General features: G+C 41.7%; 2 protein-coding genes across 5 annotated transcripts in view; both read right to left on the bottom strand.

The window, feature by feature from the left end:
- The window catches only part of PPP4C (protein phosphatase 4 catalytic subunit), a 71,884-nt gene extending 63,300 nt beyond the window's left edge, over positions 1 to 8,584 (bottom strand). For 2 of the 4 annotated variants that reach the window (XM_085897516.1, XM_085897518.1), the window contains exon 1: positions 8,324 to 8,583. In XM_085897516.1, the coding sequence (XP_085753642.1) occupies positions 8,324 to 8,418 (95 nt within the window). In that variant the 5' untranslated portion in view covers positions 8,419 to 8,583. Of the gene's footprint in view, positions 1 to 8,323 lie in introns of all 4 variants that reach the window. The other 2 variants (XM_085897519.1, XM_085897520.1) reach the window with 2 other exon arrangements.
- Positions 8,585 to 17,670: 9,086 nt separating this feature from the next.
- On the bottom strand, positions 17,671 to 25,568 carry LOC147018136 (uncharacterized). The gene is made up of 5 exons (XM_085897514.1): positions 23,981 to 25,568; positions 23,775 to 23,857; positions 22,235 to 22,364; positions 19,613 to 19,687; positions 17,671 to 18,055 (listed from the first exon to the last, which is right to left on the bottom strand). The coding sequence occupies exons 1-5, from the start codon at positions 25,526 to 25,528 to the stop codon at positions 17,903 to 17,905; spliced, it is 1,989 nt and encodes a 662-aa protein (XP_085753640.1). The 5' UTR covers positions 25,529 to 25,568; the 3' UTR covers positions 17,671 to 17,902.
- Positions 25,569 to 26,096: the final 528 nt, after the last annotated feature.

The raw sequence follows: 26,096 nt of genomic DNA, 5'->3' as shown, positions 1-26,096 counted from the left end.
AATCTTCGGCCGCAACGGCCCACAAAATGGCATGAATCTTCGGCCGCAACGGCCCACAAAATGGCATGAATCTTCGGCCGCAATAGCCCACAAAATGCTTCGGCCCATATGGCTTACTCATGAGCAGCAGCAGGCAACAAGCCCTGCATTGGACAGCAGCTGGCACAGCAATGGTGGCACGGTGATATTGATGGTAAACAAATGCAGTTTGGAGGTGTTCTTGAGGACGCAAGTGGGTGTGATGACCTCAGACTAGGTGAGATGGAGTGTACCCTGAACCTTCCTTGCCTGACTTGCTTTGGCAGGACTTGTTTTGGTATGGACTTCCTCATACGTTCTTTTTTTTCTTTATTTTTATTAGCAGACAGGATGGTGTGTTTCTTACTCAAACGTTATCTTCGTGGGTGTGTGCTCATGACATATTGGTGGCCTCTCTGGCACTTGGAGAGGGTGACCAAGCCTGGCCTTTGTTAACAAATTTTCCCATCAACATTACTCGTACCAGGTGTCACACATGAATGGTGCGGAGGAGAGTTCATCGAACCTAACCATTTACTTTTAGCTCTAAACAATGAAACAAACCCTGCTATGGCTAGAATGATCCTAATGACCCATTGCTCCAGACCTGGCACACTGTTCCATTATTTTAAACCTGGGCAAGGCCCTTATTTGTCTTTTCCATTTGGTGGTGCCAGGCATAACTCGCTGGCTGGGGAGTGTGACGACTACCAGGCCTCTTTGCCTGCCTCCAATCGGGGGTGGAGGACACCCAGCGACCTCGGGGTTCACCTGAGCATGCTTCTGGCGCTCATAACTAAGGGGTGGCTCTCAAGCCCCCATACTGTGCTCTCCTAGCACCCATACTGTACTCTCCTGGCACTAAAACCTACCGTACTCTCTTGGCACTAAATCTACCATGCTCTCCTGGCACTAAAGCCAACTGTGCTCTCCTGGCACCTCTGACAGCCTTCACCTGCCAGGAACCCCCAAAGCCCTGGTGCCCTCTCTCCCGACTCACCAACTTCCAATACCACGTCACACTCCCAGCAAGTACCACCATACCTTGGCCTGCACCTACCCCGAGCAGTCTCTCTGCACAATGGAACAGCAGCCAGAATCCATGTCAAATCCTCGAAGCCCCCCTAACCTACACCAACTTGGTTAGGAGACTCCTACCGACAGGGTACGTTGTTCGCACTCACTCTCCTCATTTGCACAATCATGCCATTCACACAAACACTTTAGTCATTCATTCCACAGTGCCACACACCCAGTCCACAACACCATCCAACACCTTTCACTCTTTGTCATCCACTTGTTTCAGGTGTGTTTAACGCTCTGCCTGTGATGTCTCCACCACTTTTTTTTCAATAATCACCAAAATCCACTCGTGCCACTCTTATCCTTTCTATCATCTCTCAATTTGCAATCACCCTCGATATAATTTCCATTCAAAATTTCTTTTCATCCCAATATGGCCTGCTTCTTTGGCTCATTGGAAGGGGAGTGAGGGAACGAATCCCTCATTACCCATTACATGACCCCACCACCTTTCCGCCACGGCTCAAAGGGGTCACGTCGAAATTGGGGTTGTGGTCCACCCGGTCCTTTTCTCCAGGGTTCACGGAAATCAGGTAAACCCCAATCAGAGAAGCGGCCTCCCCCTCTTCTCCCTAATTCCCTGAAGACAGATAAACCACACTCAGCAAGCCAAACCTCTCGTGTCCTCAGAGAGGTTTGAAGACCAAGTGACACATGCCAGTGCTGCTTGCTACTCATCTGCGCTCCACCCCAAAGTTCTTGTGAGGCTAAGAGAGAAATTTACAACCAATTTCTAAAGCCTGCTCAGAGTTAACCCCACCTGGTATTAATTCAACAGCTGAGTGGAATTTGAACTCAGGACCCTCGGATCCAAAGCCCTCCACCCTAACCATTAAGCCAACACCAGGCATACCATTGAGAGATAGGGCCAGAAATGATATAATACTGCATAGCATGAAATTTCAAAAATGTATTGGGCCCAATATGTTCTCGTGGATCAGGTATTACGTGGCGGAGGCAAGCACTCCACCGAGTGCCCTTCTAGTTTGTTTTGTTTTCATTTGTTGGTGTGCAGGATATCTCAAAAAGTTGTGGATAGGTTCAGATGAAATTTGGTGGGAAGATTGGGTGTGTGACAAGGACAAACTGATGAGATCTTGGTGAAGATCTGAATCCACACCCAGATCTGGGTGGAGGTATGCGCTCTACCAAGTGCCCCTCTACTTTGTCTGTCTGTCTGTCTATTTGGTACTTCTGAAAATTGAAGACTTTTCAAGTATATTGGTTGGTCTTGTGCTTTAGGGTCATTCCGTGCCAACTCACCTAAATTTCAAAAACCTCCCCAGGTCACCTCCTCAGATTTTGCTGGAAAAATTCTTAAATGTAGATCTATATGGCTCTACCCACCATGCAAAAGATTAGCTTTCAATTCCTCATAGTTTAAAAAAATATCTATCTCCAGAGACTTTTGAAATTTGGCCCTAAAAATGCATTTTTTTCCAACTTCAGTGTCTTATAATTTTATAATGGACTCCTCGAGAAAGCTAATATTGCAAATATTTACTAATTGGCATCCAATTTTTTCAATTATGGCATCAGATACCTTCTGGGATGCATATTTCTCACTCTATAGGAAGCTAAAAATGGCTTTTGGGCCAAAACGAGCCAAAATAAGGTGAAACTATAGGAGCCCTCCTGAAAATATGGAACAACTTATAATTTTTTCCTCATAACACAGTGATTATAGGGTCATTATCTATCCATATACATTTTTGTTGGGATAATAGAGTAAGGTGATGAATTATAAAACTTTTACCATAAGCCCTTGCCTCCGAGGGCTCCAAAATGGACCAATTTTGTCCCCTGGTTTGACCATGTGGCTAGGGGTTTAGGATCTTCATTTTTTTTTCTAAAGATTGCCTCATATAAGATGTGTCTACTGACCGAATAATTTTATCTAATGCCCATGGCTTCATAGTAAAATAAATTTGTATTTACATGCACTTTTTTATAATTATTCACTTTTTTCATATTCATGAGCTTATAAATCTGAAACTGAACACTCTAGCAAAGTGATACTGCAGATATTTACAAACCGGCATATGAAATTTAAGGATCTGTTATTAGAATGCCTGATAAATGCATATGTTTCTATCTGTAGGAAGTTGAAAATGCCACTTTGACCAAAAATGGCGAATATGCAGGGGGCATTAATTGAGGTTATGTAACAACTTCGATTATTCTTCTCATAAATTAATAATTACTAGTGCGAGCCCATAGGTGCGGGTCCGTAGGTGCGGTCCACCTACTATATATATATATATATATATATATATATATATATATATATATATATATATATATATATATATATATCTCTCTCTATCTATAATTATAGATAGATAATCCATATAACTCTCCCCCCCCTCTCTCGAATTGTGACGCCCCCCCTCTCTCTCGCCCCCTCTCGCCCCTCTCGCCCCTCTCTTGAATTGTGACGCCTCCCTCTCTTGCCCTCCTCCCCCACTCTCCCCCCTCTCTCACCCTCCTCTCTCATCTCTTCTCTCTCATCTCTCCTCTCTCCCCCCTCCTCTCTTGCCCCTCCTCTCTCACCCCTCTGTAAATGTATTCAAAATGTCTACCAAGCACAACAATTAATTCAAACCTTGGGAAACACTTGGGAAGCAGCTGAAACGGATGAAGAAGAACGATATCAAACTTGGAAAAGGCACATACTCAGGTCTCAGAGTCAATTGTGACATCATATCAAAAAAAAAAGAAAAAAAAAGAGGAAGCATTGTGACGTCTCAGCACCGTGTCCTGTCATTGGTTGACAGACGTTATTGGTCATTATTGGTTTACAGACAATACATGGGTCGTTATTGGTTGACAGACATTGGTCATTGTATCACGTTATTCTTTTTATTACTGCCAATTATTGTGCTATTATTATTATTATGCTGTTATCATTATTCTGAGATATCTTTGGGAAAAAATGGCATGATAAGGTGATAAGGTGGAACGACACTTCAGCCGCGATATATACACCTTTCCAACACTGAAAAAAGCAATAAAATGGCTGTAACTTGGGAACCGCTCGTCCGATTAATATCAAACCTTGAAAAGGCACATCCGCGGGTCCCCGGCAATATTCCTGGCAAGTTTCAATAAGATCGGACTGGCGGTTATCGAGAAACGGCGGTCGCAGACAGAGACAGACACACAAACACAGATTGCTGGAATTATAGATAGATAAGTACATTATTTATTCAAAAATAAATTCTTGTAATGATAATCCAAACATATGCTTGGGTTTTAATTAAAAAAAAACATGTCCTACAGTTCTCTATTTGAAGTCATTAGTTATGACATACACCACTAGATGGAGTAATGGTCTGTCACAACACTAGGAGCAGCACAGTCAACCTGTCTGTCTGTTTGGAGAACAAAGGAGAGGAGGAAACAAAGGAAATAGATGCAGAAAAACCTGGGCCCAGTGGCACAAGTTTGACAAGTAGATGCACTGTTGGAACCAAATTCGACCAGGAGTGTCACAAGACCTACTATACAAGGAAGGTTGGGCTAAGAGTTGCTGCTTTGGAGAAGAAGTCACAAGAATTGATTTCCTGGAGATCTGGAATTACTTTCAGTTCAGAAGACAGTATTTGCCTACATCATGATCAAATTCTTCTTTGTGACATCACAAGAAATCCAACAAAATGCAATGGAGTATGACTTTGAGAAGCGCTGCAGAGCAGCAACAACCATTGTTGGTACACGGTCACACCATGGTTTCCTGCCAATCTCCTCAACATGTCTGGAGATGAGAAGGGTTTCTTCTGATGCTACATATATCATCAACAGTATGCACAGGACCGGAAACCACACAAGCTCATCTGTCCCATTTATTAGTCCCAACCCTAACTGAACTGGATGTATACCAGGCTGGGAAATATATTGCTTGTGTTTATGACAGAAAATGGTACATTGGGAACATTGTCAAAAGAAATAATGATGAAAATGATGCGTTTGTGAACTTCATTAAGCAAGGAAGGGGTAACGCATTCTCATGGCCTCCAGAAAAAAAGAAAGATCAATGCTGAGTGCCATTACTCGACATTCTTTGTGTGGTTGAGGCCCCCGACATAAAATCTGGTGGACGTCAGTACCAACTGTCACAGCACGACTTTTAGCATGTTCAAGACCTGTTTTCTAAGATGTAAAATTCTGTGCCTCTGAGCGATAGATAATCATGATAATGAATGTCATAAAAGATGAAAGGTCATTAAAAGAGTTTTCTAAGGTATAACAAGTGAAATCCTTCAATACAGCACGTGTGGTGAATCAAATGAGTACACTAATGTTAAAATATGCAATTTATGTTTTTTCAGTTGAAAAACAATTAAAAAGCGTATTTAATATTTGAAATGTAAAAATCTTGTTATTATTGTGATAAGTACCTTTATATATATATATATATATAACAGAAGGAATGAAATCGTTCGATACAGCGTGGCAGGAGGCCGCAAAAGAATGATTGCAAGTAAATTTCAACTACTAATGCATGACGAAACACTTGTTTATGGCTAATATTAAAGAGAATGATGGCATAAGAAGAACTTAGCTTTCTGCGTTTGGCGCGAAATGCCATGGTGGACGGAAATGACGTCTTTCGTTCATTCGTTCATACATGAGGGGAGCGTTTCTTCGTTTTTTTCCGTCAAGCAATAAATTAAATGGTTTTCACATATACAACACATTAGTTTCACAAATTTCCATTGAAATACTCGGGTATTTCTGTCAATTCTCACCATTTCCGTCGAGATTACGCACTGCATCTACCGGACGGCCGTCATTGGCTGTCTTGAGGCATGTGGGGGGGGGGGCATTGGACCCACCGGCGACGTGGTAGACGACGCCAGGGACATTTCAAACTCGGTGCAATTGTATACAGTGCACGTGCTGTAAAAATTACTAATATTCATTGTCTCTGTATATCTGTAAATAAAAAGCTGCTACTCAACTTATCAAATTTGTTCTAATTTATAATTTGCAATCACTTACAAAAGTAATCATTTGCATGTATTTATGAATAAATAACATCCTTATCACTAATATCTAATAAGAGGCATAATTTAGCCTCATGCGCACCCTTGCAAGTTCACCTTGTTCTGTACCAAGTGGGCCAAATTGCCATATTTGGCTTCCTAAAAATAGGAGTATGTGCTTTCTAGAGACATTCTGATGCCACAATCTGAAATTTTGTATACCAGTTTATAAAATTCTGCAGTAACCTTCCTAGATATTTCCATTTAAGATTTATAAACTTCTGAATCTGAAAAAAGTGAATAATTAAAAAAAATGTGCATGTAAATAAAAATTTATTTTACGATGAAGCCATGGGCATTAGATAAAATTATTCGGTCAGTGGACACATCTTATACGAGGCAATCTTCAGAAAAAAATGAAGATCCTAAACCCCTAGCCACATGGTCAAACCAGGGGACAAAATTGGTCCATTTTAGAGCCCTCGGAGGCAAGGGCTTATGTTAAAACTTTTATAATTCATCACCTAACTGTATTATCCCAGCAAAAATGTATCTATGGATAGATAATGACCCTATAATCACTGTGTTATGAGGAAAAAATTCTAAGTTGTTCCATATTTTCAGGAGGGCTCCGATAGTTTCACCTTATTTTAGCTCGTTTTAGCAAAAAAAAGCCATTTTTAGCTTCCTATAGAGTGAGAAATATGCATCCCAGAAACTATCTGATGCCATAATTGAAAAATGTGGATTCCAATTAGTAAATATTTGCAATATTAGCTTTCTAGAGGAGTCCATTATAAAATTATAAGCCACTGAAGTTGGAAAAAAAATGCTTTTTTCACATTTGGCATTTTTAGTGCCAAATTTCAAAGGTCTCTAGAGATAGATATTTTTAAAACTATTTGAATTGGGAATTGAAAGCTAAACTTTTGCATGGTGGGTAGAGCCATATAGATCTACATTTAACAATTTTTCCAGCAAAATCTGAGGAGATGACCTGGGGACCCTTCGGTGAGTTGGCACGGAATGATGACCCTTTATTCCGTATATTTGTTTGTCTGTCAACCACCAAAAAGTCACAATTTCAAATTGATCTTCACGAAAAGTCACCACATGGTAGAGTTTGTCATAAGCAAGAAGCCTATTGTTTTTGAGATCATGAGGTTAATATAGGTCAAAGATCAACAAGTTTATCAAATTTCTAAAATCCTCAATTCTCATGCGATTGACTTGGAATTTGAACAGGATTTGCATAACAGGTCACTGAATTCAACCACCAATTCTTTTTGAGGTCAACATCGGCCAAAAGTAAACAACTTTGGTGATATTTCTAAATTCCTCAATTTTCATCCCATTGGCTTGAAATTTGAATAGGATTTATACATCAGGTCACTGTGAATTCAACAAACAAGTATTTCTGAGGTCAACATCGGGCAAATTTCTGAAATAGTCAATTTTTATCCGTTTGACTTGAAATTTGAAGAGGACTCGCACATTTGGTCATTTAATTCAAGCACCAATTATTTTTGAGGTCAAATTTGTTTTGATGGATTTTGCAAGTATCGTGCAATTCAAGCGACATCTTTGTTTGTTTGTCGGCAGGATATCTCAAAAAGTTGTGGACGGATTCAGATGAAATTTGGTGGACATGTTCGGTGTGTGACAAGGATGAACCGATTCGATTTCGGTGAGGATCCGGATCCGAATACGAGAATTATTTAATTTTAAAAGTGATTCTTCATCGGAATAGCATTCTGTGCCTGGCCGGCAGATTAACGGACCAATGTTGTGAGCTACCTCCAAACCCCCCTCCTCTGTTGAAAATGCCGGCTACGGCCGATGGTGCACCAATTGTAATTGGTGCGATTAACTATAATAATAATAATAATAATAATGATGATAATAATAATGAATTCCCTGACAACTTACAAGGAACATCATTGCAGGAGTAGAGACCATTCAGCCTCTCAAAGGCTGCGCTAGTACTTGCCAACCAACCTATGGTTCTTTTTCTCCATGCTCTATCCTTTTGAATGCTGAGCGTTAAGCAAGGAAGCAGCACGTACCAATTTTAAAGTCTTCGGTATGACTCGGCCGGGACTCGCACCACAGACCTCCGAGAGTCGGAGCGGACGCTCGAAACATTATACCACGAGATGTGCATGACAGGGTGCTGACCGGTGTCGAATGGCGGGATGTAAGGGCGTGCGAGTTATTAAACTGAGGAGGCTTACCTCGCTTTGGCACAAAGAGCCTTCACTTCGCTCTCCCTGATGAGCTCACAGCGGCGCAACTGCTCGATCTGACGGTCCAGATCGCTCTGATCCATCACAGCCGCCGCACGCGCCGCACCCACCCTCCTGAACCCACTCCCCCTCCCTGTCTTACTGTGAATGTTTTATTCTCCTGCAATTATCGCTTATTTGGCTCACTCTGTTTACCTCAACGACCGCTGCATGAACGCGATTTTTTTCCGGAAGTCCACCTTACTTCCGGTGTCGATCATCATTATTATCAACACTCAATGCGTCCGGATTAAACTCATACACCGACCGATATATTATTATTATTATTATATTTAATTCACTCTCTTCACCGACAAATCAACCTCATTTCCATCTCTTTGGAGGGATTCTTAATCTGACGTTATTGTTCGAGCTTTGCAGATAATATAGTGCGTCAATGCCAGGAATGATGGGATCATACTTGAAAGTGAAACGAAGAAAGACGTGAGGGGGAAGAACTCCAAAAAAAAAAAAAATTACAACGAAAAGGAAGATACCAGTACAACGATAAAACAATATCAATACACCGCCAGAAACTCCACGATGTATTAACCAGTCCAAACGGGACAAACGAATGAAGATCCCCCTCAACACGGCCCATTCTTGTTGCATTCGATGCAATTTGAGTCCATTGTAATCCAGTAAATGGGACAATTTCACCTCAAGAGTTGAGGCCTATTCGTCGACTGGTTTTGGATCGAACTCCGCTCCAGTTGTTCGTTCTTCTGGCTCAACGTTTGGCTCCGTTCCATTTCAGTTTTTCATCGTAACCATCATTTAACTAATTAATTCCGTTTAATATAAAAATGATCAACATTATGTAGTACGAGTGACAGGTGATTAGCTGCAAAATGTCGAAAACCCGGTTTCGTTCAACAACTTTCAAAATTTGACCTTTGCATCACCTTTAAAGGTCACAAAACAATGTTGTGGACATTAAAATAAGGAAACAGGATACGTGCTATAGCTTATTGGAGTTAGTTCGTCGAAGAAGGTCAAAAACCCGGTTCGATTCCCACAACTTTGAAAATTTGACCTTTGTGGCCTTTAAAGGATTATGACCTTTAAAGGTCAAGGATTATGACCTTTGGTGCAAAACTTCCTCTGGAACATTCCATGAGCAATATAACGTCATATAGGCTATATGGCATTTCGCACTCCTCGGATTATCCATACTTTGATGAAATCGGCGTAAAAACAAACTTCAAGGGGGCGCCACGGGCAAGGTGTTCGAGATAGAGCAAAATGGTTTCAAGACTTTAGGTGGGGAATGACCTCAAGAGTATGCATAAAAAATATTGTCATCCTAGCTCTCAAAGTTTGGGCGGTCGTATGATTTTTATGTCAAAATTCGCAACTTTTTAAGTTTTTGACCTTGGGACGAAAATGAAAAATCCGACGACAAGTTTTGGATAATTCATTTTGCTATTCAAATACCGAAGAACCCTTTCCATTCAGTCAATTAGCTCAGACAAGATAGATTTTTAATCCAACTACCCCCTAAAAATGACTATTTTTTTGGGCGTGGCTCTGCCCACAATGGGCGTAGCACGCCCTCATCCAGGAAAACACAACCAGACATTGATATCGAACACATAACCAAGTTTCATCAAGATCGGATAAAAGTCCACGGAGTTATGGTCTGGACAGAGACACACAGACAGACAAGCCAGTAGGCGACATGGGTGGTCGCTATATAATTGCATACTCGTCATACAGTTTTTGACGGATCGGGCTGAAAATTTTTGACAAAGAGGTTGATCGCAGTGTGCATAAAAGCGCGGAAGCCGATTTTTGATTTTTGAAAAAAATATATATATATTATTCGGATTTTTTTCAAAAACTTTAAAGTCCCTTTGCTAGGCAACGGTGGCATCCATAGCAACGGTGCTCAAAAGCATACAACTAGATCCTGGTATGAACCTACCAGTCAAGTTTCATCAAAATCGGTTGACTCCTCTGGCCTCCAGAGCTGTCCATTACATGCAAACAAACAGACGGAAAACCTGAGAATAAAGGTAGTCTCGCGACCACCCAACAGACAGACACACACACAGACATAACGAATATAGTGGTCACTCCGGCTGGCGCTCGTGAACCAACAAGAACAGTGGAAAGGGGGTGGGAGAAACCAACAGCATGGCAGAGGAACAAATGAGGACGTCTGGAGAAGAATGAGAGAAAGGGGAGGACACATGGGGTGAACAAAGTAGATACAGGTGCAAACTCTCAATTACAGAAGTGGAAAGGAAAAAAAGGTAAAGGAAGAGGAGGGTGAGGAAGTCGTAAGAAATCTACTCCGCTGGAAGCCACCGATTCTAATTCTATCCTCAATGATCAGGGACACCTTCTTCCTCATTTTCCATCTCGTACAGGCTGATATTCCTGTTCCATTGATCACTTCGAAGAAGGTTGCCACATTTACTCTTACTCTTGATGCCTCAAAAGCGACTGGTCCTGATGGAATCCCTGTGATTGTATTGAAGATGTGTTGTCCTGAACTGTCATCGATTCTTGCCAAACTATACAACCTGTGCTTGTCTGCTTCGGTGTTTCCTTCATCCTGGAAAGTGGCTTCTGTTGTCCCTGTTTTCATGGGTGCTGGTGAGCATTCTGAGCCAAGTAACTATCGCCCCATTAGCCTGTTTCCTGTAATAAGTTAGGTATTTGAATGCTTCATCAATTAATAACTCAGCCATCTGGAGGACAATGAACTTCTCAATTGCTTTCACCATTCTCTCTCGACTGGTGATCTGCTATTAATAATAATGTATCATTTAATCATTTAAACAGGGCATTGGAGCTCAAGGGTGAAGCTTGAGTAATTGCTTTGGATATCTCAAAAGCCTTTAATAAAGTGTGGCACAAGGATCTGCCCACAAGCTTCTGTTGTATGGTGTATCTGGAGTGATACATTCAATCATTTTGGCTTTCCTTACAAATCGCAAGATGAAGGTGGTACTTGCGGGTCAATCTTCTCCGACTTGCTCCATCAATTCCTGTGTTCCACAGAGCTCTGTCCTTGGTCCCACTCTGTTCCTTGTTTATTTCAATGATCTTCCTGATAATATTCTTTCTCAGCTAGCCATGTATGCTGATGACTCCTCACTTCACTGTACATCTGCTGATTCACTCAACACTACTCATAATGAGGTTGGGGTCTCACTGGACAATGATTCAAAGAATGTGTTGAATTGGGGGCATGGCTGGCTGGTAACCTTCAATGCAAGAAATCTAAATTGTTGTCCATGTCACGCTTCAAAAACAGGTCTTTCCCTCTGCCACCGAAGGTGACGGAGGTCATGTTTTCACCCCTTTCTGTCTTTATCTGTCTGTGTGCAGGATATCTCAAAAAGTTGTGGACAGATCCAGATGAAATTTTGTTGACAGGTTCGGTGTGTGACAAGGATGAACTGATTAGATTTTGGTGAAGATCCGGATCCGACGCCAATAATTTTTAAAGTGATTCTTCACCATTGAGAAATTGGGCCATAAACGATACATAGCACAATATCTCGAAAAGTTGTAGAGGGATTTGGATGAAACTTGGTGGCAGGTTGGGTGTGTGACCATAACAAATTGATTCGATTTTGGTGAAGATCCGAATCCAGATCTGGATACAAGAATTATTTAAGTGATTTGTCACCATTGAGAGATAGGGCTAAACTCATGCAGTACCAGTCAAAAGTTTGGACACACCTACTCATTCAAGGGTTTTTCTTTATTTTTACTATTTTCTACATTGTGGAATAATAGTGAGGACATCAAAACTATGAAATAAAACATATGGAATTATGTAGTAACCAAAAAAGTGTTAAACAAAATCAAAGTATATTTTAGATTTTAGATTCTTCAAAGTAGCTACCCTTTGCCTTGACAGCTTTACACACTTTACACATTGTCTCAACCAGCTTCATGAGATAGTCACCTGGAATGCTTTTCCAACAGTCTTGAAGGAGTTCCCAGATATGCTGAGCAATGTTGGCTTCCTTTCCTTCACTCTGCGGTCCAACTCATCCCAAACCATCTCAATTGAGATTAGGTCGGGTGATTGTGGACGCCAGGTCATCTGATGCAGCACTCCATCATTCTCCTTCTTTGTCAAATAGTGCTTACATAGACTGGAGGTGTTTTAGATCATTGTCCTGTTGAAAAACAAATGATGGTCTCACTAAGCGTAAACCAGATGGGATGGTGTGTCGCTGCAGAATGCTGTGGTAACCATGATGGTTAAGTGTCCCTTGAATTCTAAATAAATCGCCGACCGTGTCACCAGAAAAGCACCCCTACACCATCACACCTCCTCCTCCATGCTTCACGGTGGGAACCACACATGTAGAGATCATCCGTTCACCTTCTCTGCATCTCACAAAGATATGGCGGTTGGAACCAAAAATCTCAAATTTGGACTCATCAGACCGAAGGACAGATTTCCACCGGTCTAATGTCCATTGCTCGTGTTTCTTGGCCAAAACCAGTCTCTTGTTCTTCTTGGTCTCCTTCAGTAGTGGTTTATTTGCAGCAATTCGACCATGAAAGCCTGATTCACGCAGTCTCCTCTGGACAGTGGATGTTGAGATGTGTCTGTTACTTGAACTGTGAAGCATTTACTCGGGCTGCAATCTGAGGTGCAGTTAATTGGCGATTTCTGAGGCTGGCAACTCAAATAAACTTATCCTCTGCAATAGAGGTAACTCTGGGTCTTCCTTTCCTGTGGCGGACCTCATGAGAGCCAGTTTCATCATAGTGCTTGATGGTTTCTGCGATTGCACTTGAAGAAACTTTCAAAGTTCTTGAAATTTTCCGGATTGACTGACCTTCATGTCCTAAAGTAATGATGGACTGTCGTTTCTCGATTGGTTTTATTATTTGTTTGTTTGTGAACAGTATTACGGAAAAATTCCTCGACGGATTTCGACGAAACTTGGTGGGGGAATTAGGTATGGTCCAAGGATCATGCCATTAGATTTTCGACTTGGTCCAAAGTCCAATATGGCAGCTATGGCGGCCAATTTGAAAAAATATTTGAATGTTTTTTTTTTGCATTTCTACATGTTTTAAGTGATTTCCAACCCCCCCCCCCCCCAAAAAAAAATGAAGAAAAAAATTTTTTGCAACTTTTTTTTCAACAAAATTTCGATTTCTTTTTTTGCATTTCTACATGTTCTAAGTGATTTCCACCCCCCCCCCACCAAAAAAAAACTGTTGGAGAAAAAAACATTTGCTAATTTTTTTTCAACAAAATTTCGATTTTCTTTTTGCATTTCTACATGTTATAAGTGATTTCCAACAAAAAATACATGCCAAAATTATAATTGCGGCTGATTTTGGAACTTCAGGTGGATATACCCACGTAAAATAAATTTCTGTCTCAAGGAATCTAGTTATGACGAATGAATTGAGAATGTAAAAGTTAAAAGTAAAAGGGAAAGTTGCAAACTATAACTCTGTGAGCACTGTTGACATCAAATTGAATGAATAGGATATCAGGTTCACTTGAGTGACCTAGCAGTATTGGCGGCGGAGGTTTTGCACTCTACCGAGTGCTTCTCCTCTAGTTCTATATGTGTTATTTCATAGTTTTGATGTCGTCACTATTATTCTACAATGTAGAAAATAGTAAAAATAAAAATAAAACCCTTGAATGAGTCCAAACTTTTGACTGGTACTGAATATAGCACGATATCTCAAAAAGTTGTGGACGATACGGATGAAACTTGGTGGGCACGTTGGGTGTGTGGCCACGACAAATTGATTAGATCTTGGTGAGATCCGAATCCAGATCTAGGTGCAAGAATTATAATTTAAGGGATTTTTCACCATTGAGATAGGGCTAAACTCATAAAGAGCATGATATCTCAATAAGTTGTTGACAGGTTTGGTGTGTGACTTCAACAAATTGCTCGATTTTGGTGAAGATCCGATTGCGGATCTGGATATGAGAATTATTTAATTTTTAAAGTGATTCTTCACCATTGATAGGGCTCAAAAACTATTATATTGCATGATATTTCAAGAAGTTATTGGGCCCGATATGTTCTCGTGGATCAGCAGAGGTATGCACTCTACTGAGTGCCCTTCTTGTTCTCTTCTGTGCACATGGGGCCTTCAACCTTATCAGACTTATCTGAGCTTCGGCTTCTTGGTCTGGATATCTCTAACCTCTGTTGGGATAAGTACATTTCTGGTATTGCTAAGAGTGCTTCCAAATTAGTTGGTTGGCTTTATAGCGCAGAGGTAATTACCTTCTGATGCTGTTTTGTTCTTGTACAAGACAACTATACAGTGGGGAGAACAAGTATTTGATACACTGCCGATTTTGCATGTTTTCCCACTTACAAAGCACGTAGAGGTCTGTAATTTTTATCATCGGTACACTTCAACTGTGAAAGACGGAATCGAAAACAAAAATCCTGAAAATCACATTGTATGATTTTTAAATAATTAATTTGCATTTTATTGCATGAAATATGTATTTGATACATCAGAAAAACAGAACTTAATATTTGGTACAGAAACCTTTGTTTGCAATTACAGAGACCAGACGTTTCCTGTCGTTCTTAACCAGGTTTGCACAGACTGCAGCAGAGATTTTGGCCCACTCCTCCATACAGATCTTCTCCAGATCCTTCAGGTTTCGGGGCTGTCGCTGGGCAACGCAGACTTTCAGCTCCCCCCAAAGATTTCCTCTTGGGTTCAGGTATGGAGACTGACTAGGCCACTCCAGGACCTTGAGATGCTTCTTACGGAGCCACTTCTTAGTTGCCCTGGCTGTGTTTCGGGTCGTTGTCATGCTGGAAGACCCAGCCACGCCCCCTCTTCAATGCTCTTGTTGAGGGAAGGAGGTTGTTGGCCAAGATCTCGTGATACATGGCCCCATCCATACGGTGCAGTGGTCCTGTCCCCTTTGCAGAAAAGCATCCCCAAAGAATGATGTTTCCACCTCCATGCTTCACGATTTGGATGGTGTTCTTGGGGTTGTACTCATCCTTCTTCTTCCCCCAAACACGGCAAGTGGAGTTTAAACCAAAAAGCTCTATTTTGGTCTCATCAGACCACATGACCTTCTCCCATTCCTGGTCTGGATCATCCAGATGGTCATTGGCAAACTTCAGATGGGCCTGGACAAGCGCTGGCTCGAGCAGAGGGACCTTGTGTGTGCTGCGGGATTTTAATCCATGACGGCGTGGTGTGTTACTTATGGTTTTCTTTGATATTGTGGTCCCACCTCTCTTCAGGTCATTGACCAGATCCTGCCGTGTAGTTCTGGGCTGATTCCTCACCTTTCTCATGATCATTAAGGTTCCACGAGGTGAGATCTTGCATGGAGCCCCAGACCAAGGGAGATAGACAGTAATCTTGAACTTCTTCCATTTTCTAATAATTGCACCAACAGTTGTTGCCTTCTCACCAAGCTGCTTGCCAATTGTCCTGTAGCGCATCCCAGCCTTGTGCAAGTCTACAGTTTTGTCCCTGATGTCCTTGGACAGCTCTCTGGTATTGCCGATTGTGGAGAGGTTGGAGTCTGATTGATTGAGTGTAGACAGCTGTCTTTTGTGCAGATAAGAAGTTCAAACAGGTGCAGTTAATACAGGTAATGAGTGGAGAATGGGAGGGATTCTTAAAGACAAAACTAATGGGTCTGTGAGAGCCAGAATTCTTACTGGTTGGTAGGTGATCAAATACTTATTTCATGCAATAAAATGCAAATTAATTATTTAAAAATCATACAATGTGATTTTCAGGATTTTTGTTTTCGATTCCGTCTTTCACAGTTGAAGTGTACCTATGATAAAAATTACAGACCTCAAGGTCTGTTTCTCAGACACCTGATTGGTGCAGAGATGAGTTCAACTCTTCAACTGCTCTCTCACTGTAGGTCAGTTGCTACTCTTTGTTTGTTCCCCAGATAATTTAATGGCAAATGTTCTGCTGAGCTTTCTAACTTGGTTCCTGCTGTACAAATGTTTGGGCGCAAGACTCGGTTTGCCATCGCTACACACTCATGCACTGTCGCCGATCCAAAGTGCAGAACGAAAGAGTATACATAGTTTTATCCCTCGTGCTGTCTCGCTTTGGAATTCCCTACCTATAACATGCTTCCCGTTATTCTATGATCTACCCAGCTTAACGAGGAATGGTAATTCCTACTTCTTACATCTTTGAGGTTGCATCGCATTTCACATGACTTCTGCTACTTCCCGTGTATTGGACGTTTTCTTGTTTTATTTCTTTTTCTTTTATTTTGCTTTATCCTTATCTTTATCTAACCTTCCCTTAACCCCTTTCCTGGCATGGCTTCATGCCTTGTTTGATGTGATCTCCATCCAAAAACAAAGAGAGGTAGCTTCATCCTTTACTGAGGAACTGTTTTAGGCAATGGTGAGTCGTTCTGCCTTCCACAACCACCACTCAGAATAAAGATCGAAGCCTCAAGTGGTTTCCAATTTCAGCAATCTGCACAAGGAGTTGTAACCCTTGGGTGACCCTAACGGGATCTCCACCAACACCTCAATAGTGCCCTCAGAATGACACCATGATGAACTTTGTACTGGGGCAAATACCACCTTGAACCACCCTGGTAGCAAGAGGAAACTCATTTGAAGTTAAATGACATCCAACCATCCCTACACTGACTTATTCTAAATCTGTGACCATCCACATATTTTGTGGGAGATGTAATTTCCAGGCCCAGATATTCAGCACTGTAATCCAAACCCAACAGGGTAGCCTAATTTAGTTAACCCAACACTGCAGCCTTATTTACTTACATGCTTTCAAAATAATCCAAATAACTCACATGCTAACCCAAACCCTAACAGTTTGGTCAGCAAGCAACAGCGATGACTCCATGTGCTGACAATATGGTGGCCTCATATCCTTAATTCTCTCTGCAACTGGAAATTAAGGTCAATGGATACGGCCTCAAGTTAGGTGTTTAGCCAACCTCAAGCCTGTGGCCATACCATCCCCATAACCAGGTGTTGTGAACAAAATGTTGTTACCATGAACATGAACATCGTGCTAAATCAAACGCATTGCAAAGCAACTTGAACAATACCAACACCTCATTTTAAATTTCATAAAGGGCATCCTCTTGATTCTGTTCTTTCATCACCACACTGGTTACACCAGGAACTTTGTCACAGGAGGGGTTCCGTTTAAGCCATCAAGCCTGGTCATTGATCAGGCTGGAAGCACACCGTTTCAGTATCAGGGAGTGATGGTGAAAAAGTATAAAAAGTAAATTGTAGTTTATACACTTCCATCCACAATAAGCACAAATGGACAAAATAATCAGTAATGCAATTGTTTATGAAACTGAACAGCATGAAAGAGGAGCATGGTGCTGAGAATGTACAAGTCTCTTATTATACCAAATTATTCATTCATTATGGATGCCTTCATTGTTTCTTCAGAATTGAATGCACTGTCACTCACCCAACCAACACAGAAGATCAAAATGTACGTTTTGATAAATAACTCCACATGGTGCTAAGTCCATAGCTCAAATTGATGAGTCCAAAGTCAGAGGCGTGTGTGTTGAGTTTCTCTCACGATCCTGCCAGCCACACATCCCCCTGGCTTTGGCTTTGCCTGCAGCAAGGGGAGTGTGTCCCTTCGTTCCACCATCCGCAAGTGTTTCTTCTTCATTCTCTTTATCTTGGCTGGGTTTTTGATCTGGTAGGATGGATAAAAGATGCAGATGGTAAGTTAATGACAATAGAGAGATCTATTAATTTACTTGATAATCATCTCATTCACAAATCGAGTTGCTTTTGGTCCTTAAAACAAATGCTTCCTAAGTTGGGAAGTCTTACAAAGGAAAATTTATTTTCCCCAATTTTTAGGGTTTTAGTTTTGCTTTTTATTATTCTCATCAAAAAGCTATAACTGTTTTTTTTATTTTAAACTTTTGATTTTGTTCTGTTTTGTTTAGGGGATTTTCTTGGTGCTTCTTATTCATAGGTAGCATTTTGGTTCCCAGCATAAGATGCCCTGAGGGCATTAAGTCAAACCACAAAGTGTGGACAGGTGTCACGTGTACACCAGTGACTGATACACCAGGATACGTGTACACCACCAGATACAATTCCAATATTTAACTGGAAGGGCACTCGGCAGAGCGCATAACTCTGCCAAACAATGACTGATCCACAAGAACATATCGGGACCAATACATTTTTGAAATATCACGTTAAAAAGTACTATATCGTTTTGGGCCCCATCTCTCAATGGTGAAGAATCACTCAAAAAATTAAATAACTCTCGTATCCAGATCCGGATCTTCACCAAAATCTAATCAGTTCGTCCTCGTTACACACCCAACCTGTCCACAAAATTTCATCCGGATCCGTCGACAACTTTTTGAGATATCCTGCACACAAACACACAGAGACAGACAGAAAAGGGGGTGAAAACATAACTTCCTTCACCTTCAGTGGCAGAGGTAATAATCAACAGTTGGAGCCAGGCTGGTCATGAGTGAAGGCTACTTTTACTCTTAAAGCCACCTTTCCAGGTCAATTTGGTTTTTCGAGATAGAAGTTCATGGAAGAGCTGATAGAAGGGATCAAGTTGACACAGCACTGGAACACAAGCTGGCATACAAAGGAGAAAGAAGAAATAGGGAAGGAATGAACACAAGCAGTTCAAGTCAGGATGAATAGACAGAACGAGGAAACTGAATGGGATGAGTAGACGAGGAACATGCAAGGAGACAAGAAAAGGTAACAAACAGGGTAATCTCAAGGCAGGATATGGATTCCCAAGGACTGTCACTCTCCCACCAGTGGTGAGTTGCTGGGCTCTCTATTTTCTACAAGCTTGCATATGCCCTTGCTTTTCCTGGCACATCCGACCTCTGCCCTCCCCAAGCCACCCAAGGTCACATACACTTGAGATACTCTCACCTGGTCACCTTCCCAAAGCCCATGCTGGTTATCCATTTGCATTCATTTGTCCCCTTATTCTACCGATTGCAGAATTGTCTCCGTGTCTGTGATTATATGGTCAGTCTTTCAAATGTACGGGCCATCACTACCTCATGTACTCACCCATGATCACATTTACACATGCTCATTAATGGCTTGAGAGCAGGCGATTGGCAAGAATTATATTGGTATGTTTTGCACAACGATGTGTGAGCGTATGGCCTAGGGTGACACAAAGCAAAGTTTCAAATCTTCAAGGTGCTAACCCTCACCCTCCCTCTCCCTTCCTACACCAAATACTTACCACCTGAACAATCTCCGCTTTCCTGGAATTTTCCTCTCGACGTTTCCTGTTCTCCTCAATACGTTGATGCTTTTCCTGTAACATGTGATAGTAATAGCATTCACAACAAAGTCATGTCATATGTTCGCTGAGCAGCATATACCTGCCTGAAGGACAAACATTCCTATATGCTCAGATATTAGAAATAGTTGTTAAGATGAAGTCATACCTTAGCCTTTTGGCAGGTTAAAAAAAAAACATTAAAAATCAAAACATTTATTTGTCCTAAAATCCTATTACCAACAGCAAGAATGGTCAATTTTGGTGGAATAAGGAAATTAGTCAAGAACTGGTGAATAAAACAAGTGCATTGACAAATATACCATAATATGAACGACCTCCAATTCAGAAAATAAAATAAAAAATAATTTTAAAAAAGGACAAAGGCAACGTCTGCGAGGGGCAAATTTGATTGGACGAGATGATATAAAATGCCATATTTTGTCCATTACATGTACTGCTAAATGAAAAGGCCAATAAGATGATTTGTTTTCTTCAGTGTTCACACATACAATTTAATTGAAACAAGAAGCGAATACTTCGATATCGCGTGGCTGGAGGCAGTAAAAGTCTAGGTGAAGAATGATGAAACAATTTTGCAGTTATAAAATTTAAATGTAGACACGGTGAATTAGCATGCATGATGGGAAGAGTTGTGACGTTGGACAAATTTATATTTATAGCCCTCAGATCAAAGGGGCGTACGCGGCCATAAGTGTGACAGAAGACACAGGACAGAATAGCCAATTATATAACAGCGCGATGTCGCCGCGCTGTAATAAAATTTAGATTTTAAAGGTTGTACAAAAAACAAATTCCACAAGTTTATCGCCATTGCAGCAGCATCTTTTGCACCGTCTTATTTAACATGTTACATTACTTATTCATGCCTGTTTGTGTCCTTTACGATGTTGATAAAAACAGTACGTTTCCTGTTTGGAATTATTTTTATTTTTGTTTGACGGCTGGACGGGCAAACAGAGTAAAAAAAAAAAATAATAAATCTCACTCCTCTCTGCGCATGCACAATCGAGTCAAAGTCCTGCAAAACTACAGGTTCGTGTTTCGATTCATGTTCAAAATCTAACATTTCATTGAAAGCAAGTTGTTCCTCAATCATAAACTGATGTTTGATTGTTTATCTGCACACAGACAGATAAACAAAGTGAACCAATTGGTTATCCCCGCTTTTGGCTTCGCGCAGGCGGGGCAATTTGTACAATGATTTCCAATTACACTGGTGTTGCAAATTAATTTGTCAAAATGTCCAGGAATCCAATGAGTGATATATGAAAACATTCTTCTTTTCACTTTGATTATATAGCAAATTGCTTCGCTCTGCAAGCCCCATGTTATCATTGTCATGGGTGCAGTAAAAATGGCGGCACAGCGTAGCTCAATAAGTGCGTGTGCCTTTCCAAGTGTAGTTTGAGTGGCGAGTTGGTTCAATAAGAGTACAAAATGCCACCCTGGGCTGCACAGCGAAGACAATCATTGTACCACACATACCATTCGCATTGACTATCGTATTATGGTAACAACTCCTCAGGGTTGAGAACGAGCACCCTTTCTATCCGTCCATATTTGGAGTACTATTTTGCATTGCCTGAGCCCCGCAAAAATGTTGCACATAGTGGTCTGCTTTGTCCCAGAGGGACAGGGAAACTGGTAGCCGGGTGTGGGGAGTGAGAACCCGGGATGCGCGACCTTCTTGGGGACTTTGGAAGCAGGTGTGATCCTGTCTGTGGAGCCCAGCCAGGATCACGGGACCACTTACATACACCAGCATCTTCAACAGGATTCACCATTTTAAGGGGGAATTTCACATTCTGTGAATTAGATTCTGCTCATCGTTAAAAAAAAAGAATCATTTTTAATTGAGATTTATGGCACATTATGAGGATATTCATTAATTCAATGACAATTGGAACGAGAACGAGAAAAGAATGCATACCCTCGCCTGGACTTGTATTGTGTGGTTTTAATCATCCATATTTTATAGACGAACTCGCATTCTAATTGTACATACTTTATCGAGGAACTCGGTTGAAAAAAAGATAATGTGTACTACTTTCTACCATTAGGTGGCATTTGTGGCCCACATTAGCACATTATGCAGATTCACAAATAAAAACAAACAAACAGACCGACAAACAAACAAGAAAGACGTCGTACAGAGCACGATACTTATGAAATCCCGAAAACAAATTTGACCTCAAAAATAATTGGTGGTTGAATTCAGTGATCTGATATACAACTCCTCTTCAAATTTCAAGTCAGTTGGATGAAAATTGAGGATTTTCAAAATAGAATCAAGTTATTGACCTTTGACCATCTTGGCTACTTGCTTATGACCAACCCCACCATTTGGTGAAGTTTTGTGAAGATCGGTTTAAAAATCTGACCTGTAGGCGATTGACATTCAGAAAAACAAAGACAGACAGACAAAATAACACACGCGACCAACCAACATCCGGTACTTGAAAAATCTTGGATTTTCGCAAGTAACAAAGACAGACCGACAGACAAACAAAACCAAATGCAATACCCTCCCCCTTCGGCGAGGGTAAAAAGAATACCCACCCGTTTCTCCTGTGATCGTTTCTCAGAAAGTGAGCGAGACAGCTGCATAAGCTTCTTCTGTTCCTTCCTTTTCCGCATCTTCACTTTCCACGATGTACGGAGAGGGGCATCCAAGACCACAAGCGAGAATCTACAAAACAATGTTAAAAAGTTTAGTACAACACTTATGCCTTGATACACTTCAACAGAAATCTTATAATCATCAAAAGTGCTCATGTTGGTGGCTTGTCCTCTCCTTCAACCACGACCACATGTTCTGATCCTGGAATCCCTCACAAACTATAACACAACTCCACTGTATGTTCACCTTCACAAATCAAGCTCTGGTTATTAGGTCATTTCCAATGACCTAATAATATTGGTGAGAAAGGGTAATATGGGTCCGTCCGTCCGTTCGTTCACAATGAAGTTGAAGCGGGAGATCTGGTCATTAGTGATCCTGATAGAGGTCGATGAGACGTACACGATGGTATGACTTTCAAGGTCACCGAAGGTCAAGGTCAAGGTCAAGGTCATGAGGCCTTTGAAGTTGCGAAAATGACGATTTTCAAATTCTATCTCCTCCGCCATTTCTCAAGCGATCTTGAATTTGATTACAGCAAATGAATCTATGGGACAATATCTAAATTTTGGTCGGGCCGGATTTTCGATATTCGCTTTCGTTTTCGTGTCACGTGACTTCAAAGTTGGCAAAAAATGCGAAAATGACGATTTTCAAAATCTATCTCCTCCTACATTTCTCAAGCAATGTTGAATTTGATTGTGGCATATGAATCTATGGGACAATATCGAAATTTGGTCAGGACGGATTTTCGAATTTCACTTTCGTTTTCGCGTCACGTGACTTCAAACTTTGCAAAAACTGCCCTACCTTCAGGAGGCTATATATTCTCTACTGGGCATGGTAAAAGTTAGTGAATGGTGTCATTGCATAGCAGCTGACCTTGTATATTATATTTATACATTTTCCGCCGAAGGTGCAAAAGTTTCAAAACCCGAAATGTAAACGTCGGCATTTATTTTCAAAATATAATTTTGTGCATGCGCGCCAAAATGCCGAGTCATCTTTATCCAAACTGCGCAGTTCGAGCTGCACAGTCGAGCTGCGCAGTAGTCTTCGGTCATAACTGAACATTGAGAACTTGTGGTATTATTTCTCGCAGAGATGACCGTCACTCCCGCACGGGGGTAATTTGTTGTTATATTATTAACATCGCCCATTGTGTTGACCAGCAGAACATCAAAAATTAATAAGCCGTCATTCATTTCAAAACAAGAAATAAATTGCCTCACCAGATAATAATCTTACGACCAACCAGTTAACAAAATATGGGTTAAAGGTTTTTAGCACATCGAGTCTCCACGAGTCACGTTGCCACAGAAATATCAGCTTTGATCTTTTCACTATATAGAAAGGACAAAATGTCATTTCCAGTTTCCAACGTGGATTCAGAAATGAGGTTCATTTTCTGCCCAGCACTTCAACTCCTTTAACCCGAGATACTCCCCTCCGTGCCTTGCATGTAAAAGTGCCCGTTACCTCGTTTTAGGCTCCTTCCAAACCCTTCCCGATTTGGGCTTTCCTCGTGGAATGACGGCAACAGAAAGCTTGGCACGCTTTGCCTGTGGAAACCAAGCACACTGTAACTTATGGCCTTGACAAGGACTCAGATGTTAAAGCAAAGTCATTAATAACATTACTGAACATGCACGGTTCAGTGGTTTGATATCAGACCCGAGTCTCACATTTGTCACATCCACACTGTGTTGTTTCTTTTGCCGTTTCACTTTTTCAACATGATGCACTGTCTCCTTCCACGGCTTCATCTCAAACGTCCTTTCTTTGACAGCAATCTTCGATTCTGAAACTTCTTCACGTATTTTCAGAGCCTCTGTTGGCAGAGCCTTTTCACGAGAAACCTCTTCACACATGTCAACAACCTTCTCATCTCCACATGCTTCTGTACATTCCTCATAGCTCGCTGTAGACCCACCACGCAACTCTACATTCCCCATATGACCAAGCCCTTCTGATGCCTCCACATCGTCCTTCTGACCAAGCTCCTCTGATGCCTCTACGTCCTCCTTTTGACCAAGCACTTCTGATGCCTCCACATCCTCCTTTTGACCAAGCACTTCTGATGCCTCCACATCCTCCTTCTGACCAAATCCCTCTAATCCCTCCACATCGTCATTCTGACCAAGTCCCTCTGATACCTCCACATCGTCCTTTTGACCAAGTCCCTCTGATGCCTCCACATCGTCCTTCTGACCAAGCTCCTCTGATGCCTCCATATCCTCCTTTTGACCAAGCCCCTCTGATGTCTCCACATCCTCTTTCTGACCAAGCCCATCTAATGCCTCCACATCCTCCTTCTGACCAAGCCCCTCTGATTCCTCTACATCCTCCTTCTGACCAAACCCCTCTGATGCCTCCACAACTTCCTTCTGACCAAGCCCCTCTAATGCCTCTACATCCTCCTTCTGACCAAACCCCTCTGTCTCCACATCTTCCTTTTGACCAAGCCCCTCTGATGTCTCCACATCCTCCTTCTGACCAAGCCCATCTAATGCCTCCACATGCTCCTTCTGACCAAGCCCCTCTGATTCCTCTACATGCTCCTTCTGACCAAGCCCCTCTGATGCCTCCACATCCTCCTTCTGACCAAGCCCCTCTGATTCCTCTACATCCTCCTTCTGACCAAGCCCATCTAATGCCTCCACATCCTCCTTCTGACCAAGCCCCTCTGATTCCTCTACATGCTCCTTCTGACCAAGCCCCTCTGATGCCTCCACATCCTCCTTCTGACCAAGCCCCTCTGATGCCTCCACATCCTCCTTCTGACCAAGCCCCTCAGACACCTCGACGTCCTCATCAAGCCCATCACAAGTCTCCACATCCTTCTGACCAAGGCCCTCACGATTAAGCCCGTCACCCCAACCCTCAACTTGTTTGCACGACTGTAAAGCCCCGTCGTCCTTCAGCCCCCGACGTGCCCCCTTTTGTGACGTATGCTCACAGTGCACTCTCTCCACCATTCCGCCATTGCCCTCCTCTCCTCCATCCACCCAGCCTCCTTTATCCTGCTTCTCCTGTGGCGTTTTCGTTACTCGTCTTCTCCCACTTCTCGTCGGACCTTTCCCTCTCATTCGCATTCCCGCCATTACTTCTTCCTTATCTTGGGATCCCGTACGCGCTTCCGCCGGCATTTCCCCTTTTTCCGATCCATGCTCTTTCTCTCCTTCTCTGTCACTGTTTTTCGCCTTCACCCGACTCCGCGTAGTCGGAGCCATGTTTGTTCCCACGTGTGCGCAGGAACTCGGAAGCGCGGACAACATTTTCCGCTTTAAATGCGATAAATCTCAGAACTGGCCGTCAAAGTGCATTTTACTCGAACATATTAATACAATTAATATAAATCAAGGGCTCATCGTCCGCAACGAAAGGAATTCCATTCCTTCAGGAAGATATGAAACATGGGTTGAGAAAATATTTCACCGTTTTAATCAAGCAAAAATATATTTTTTTAATCGTTTCTCTCAAGATTATGTAAAAGTTAATGAGTAATTGACGTACAATTTAAATCAAACGCAAACGAACCGAAAACTTTAAAGGGTGTACCACTAAACATAAATTAGCTCGGTTGGTGCTTACACACACTTCTCCGATATATTTTCGTTAGTGTTTTTTTTTTTCTTCTTCTTCTGTAAATACATGTTTTCTTTACGATACGAAGCAGAACCTTGATCGTTTTTATAATTTCCATCAAGCTTTATCTATTTATTATGTGGGCGAATACAACAAAATTCTCGTCAAATGTTTCCCGTTATTCGTACGGCAGGGTCCTGCGGTTATTATAAC

This window comes from Eptatretus burgeri, chromosome 10, assembly GCF_056783735.1.
Source record: "Eptatretus burgeri isolate ZD-2024b chromosome 10, Ebu_testis_v1, whole genome shotgun sequence".
NCBI classification, from domain to species: Eukaryota; Metazoa; Chordata; class Myxini; order Myxiniformes; family Myxinidae; genus Eptatretus; species Eptatretus burgeri.
This window is presented reverse-complemented; position numbering and strand designations above follow the sequence as displayed.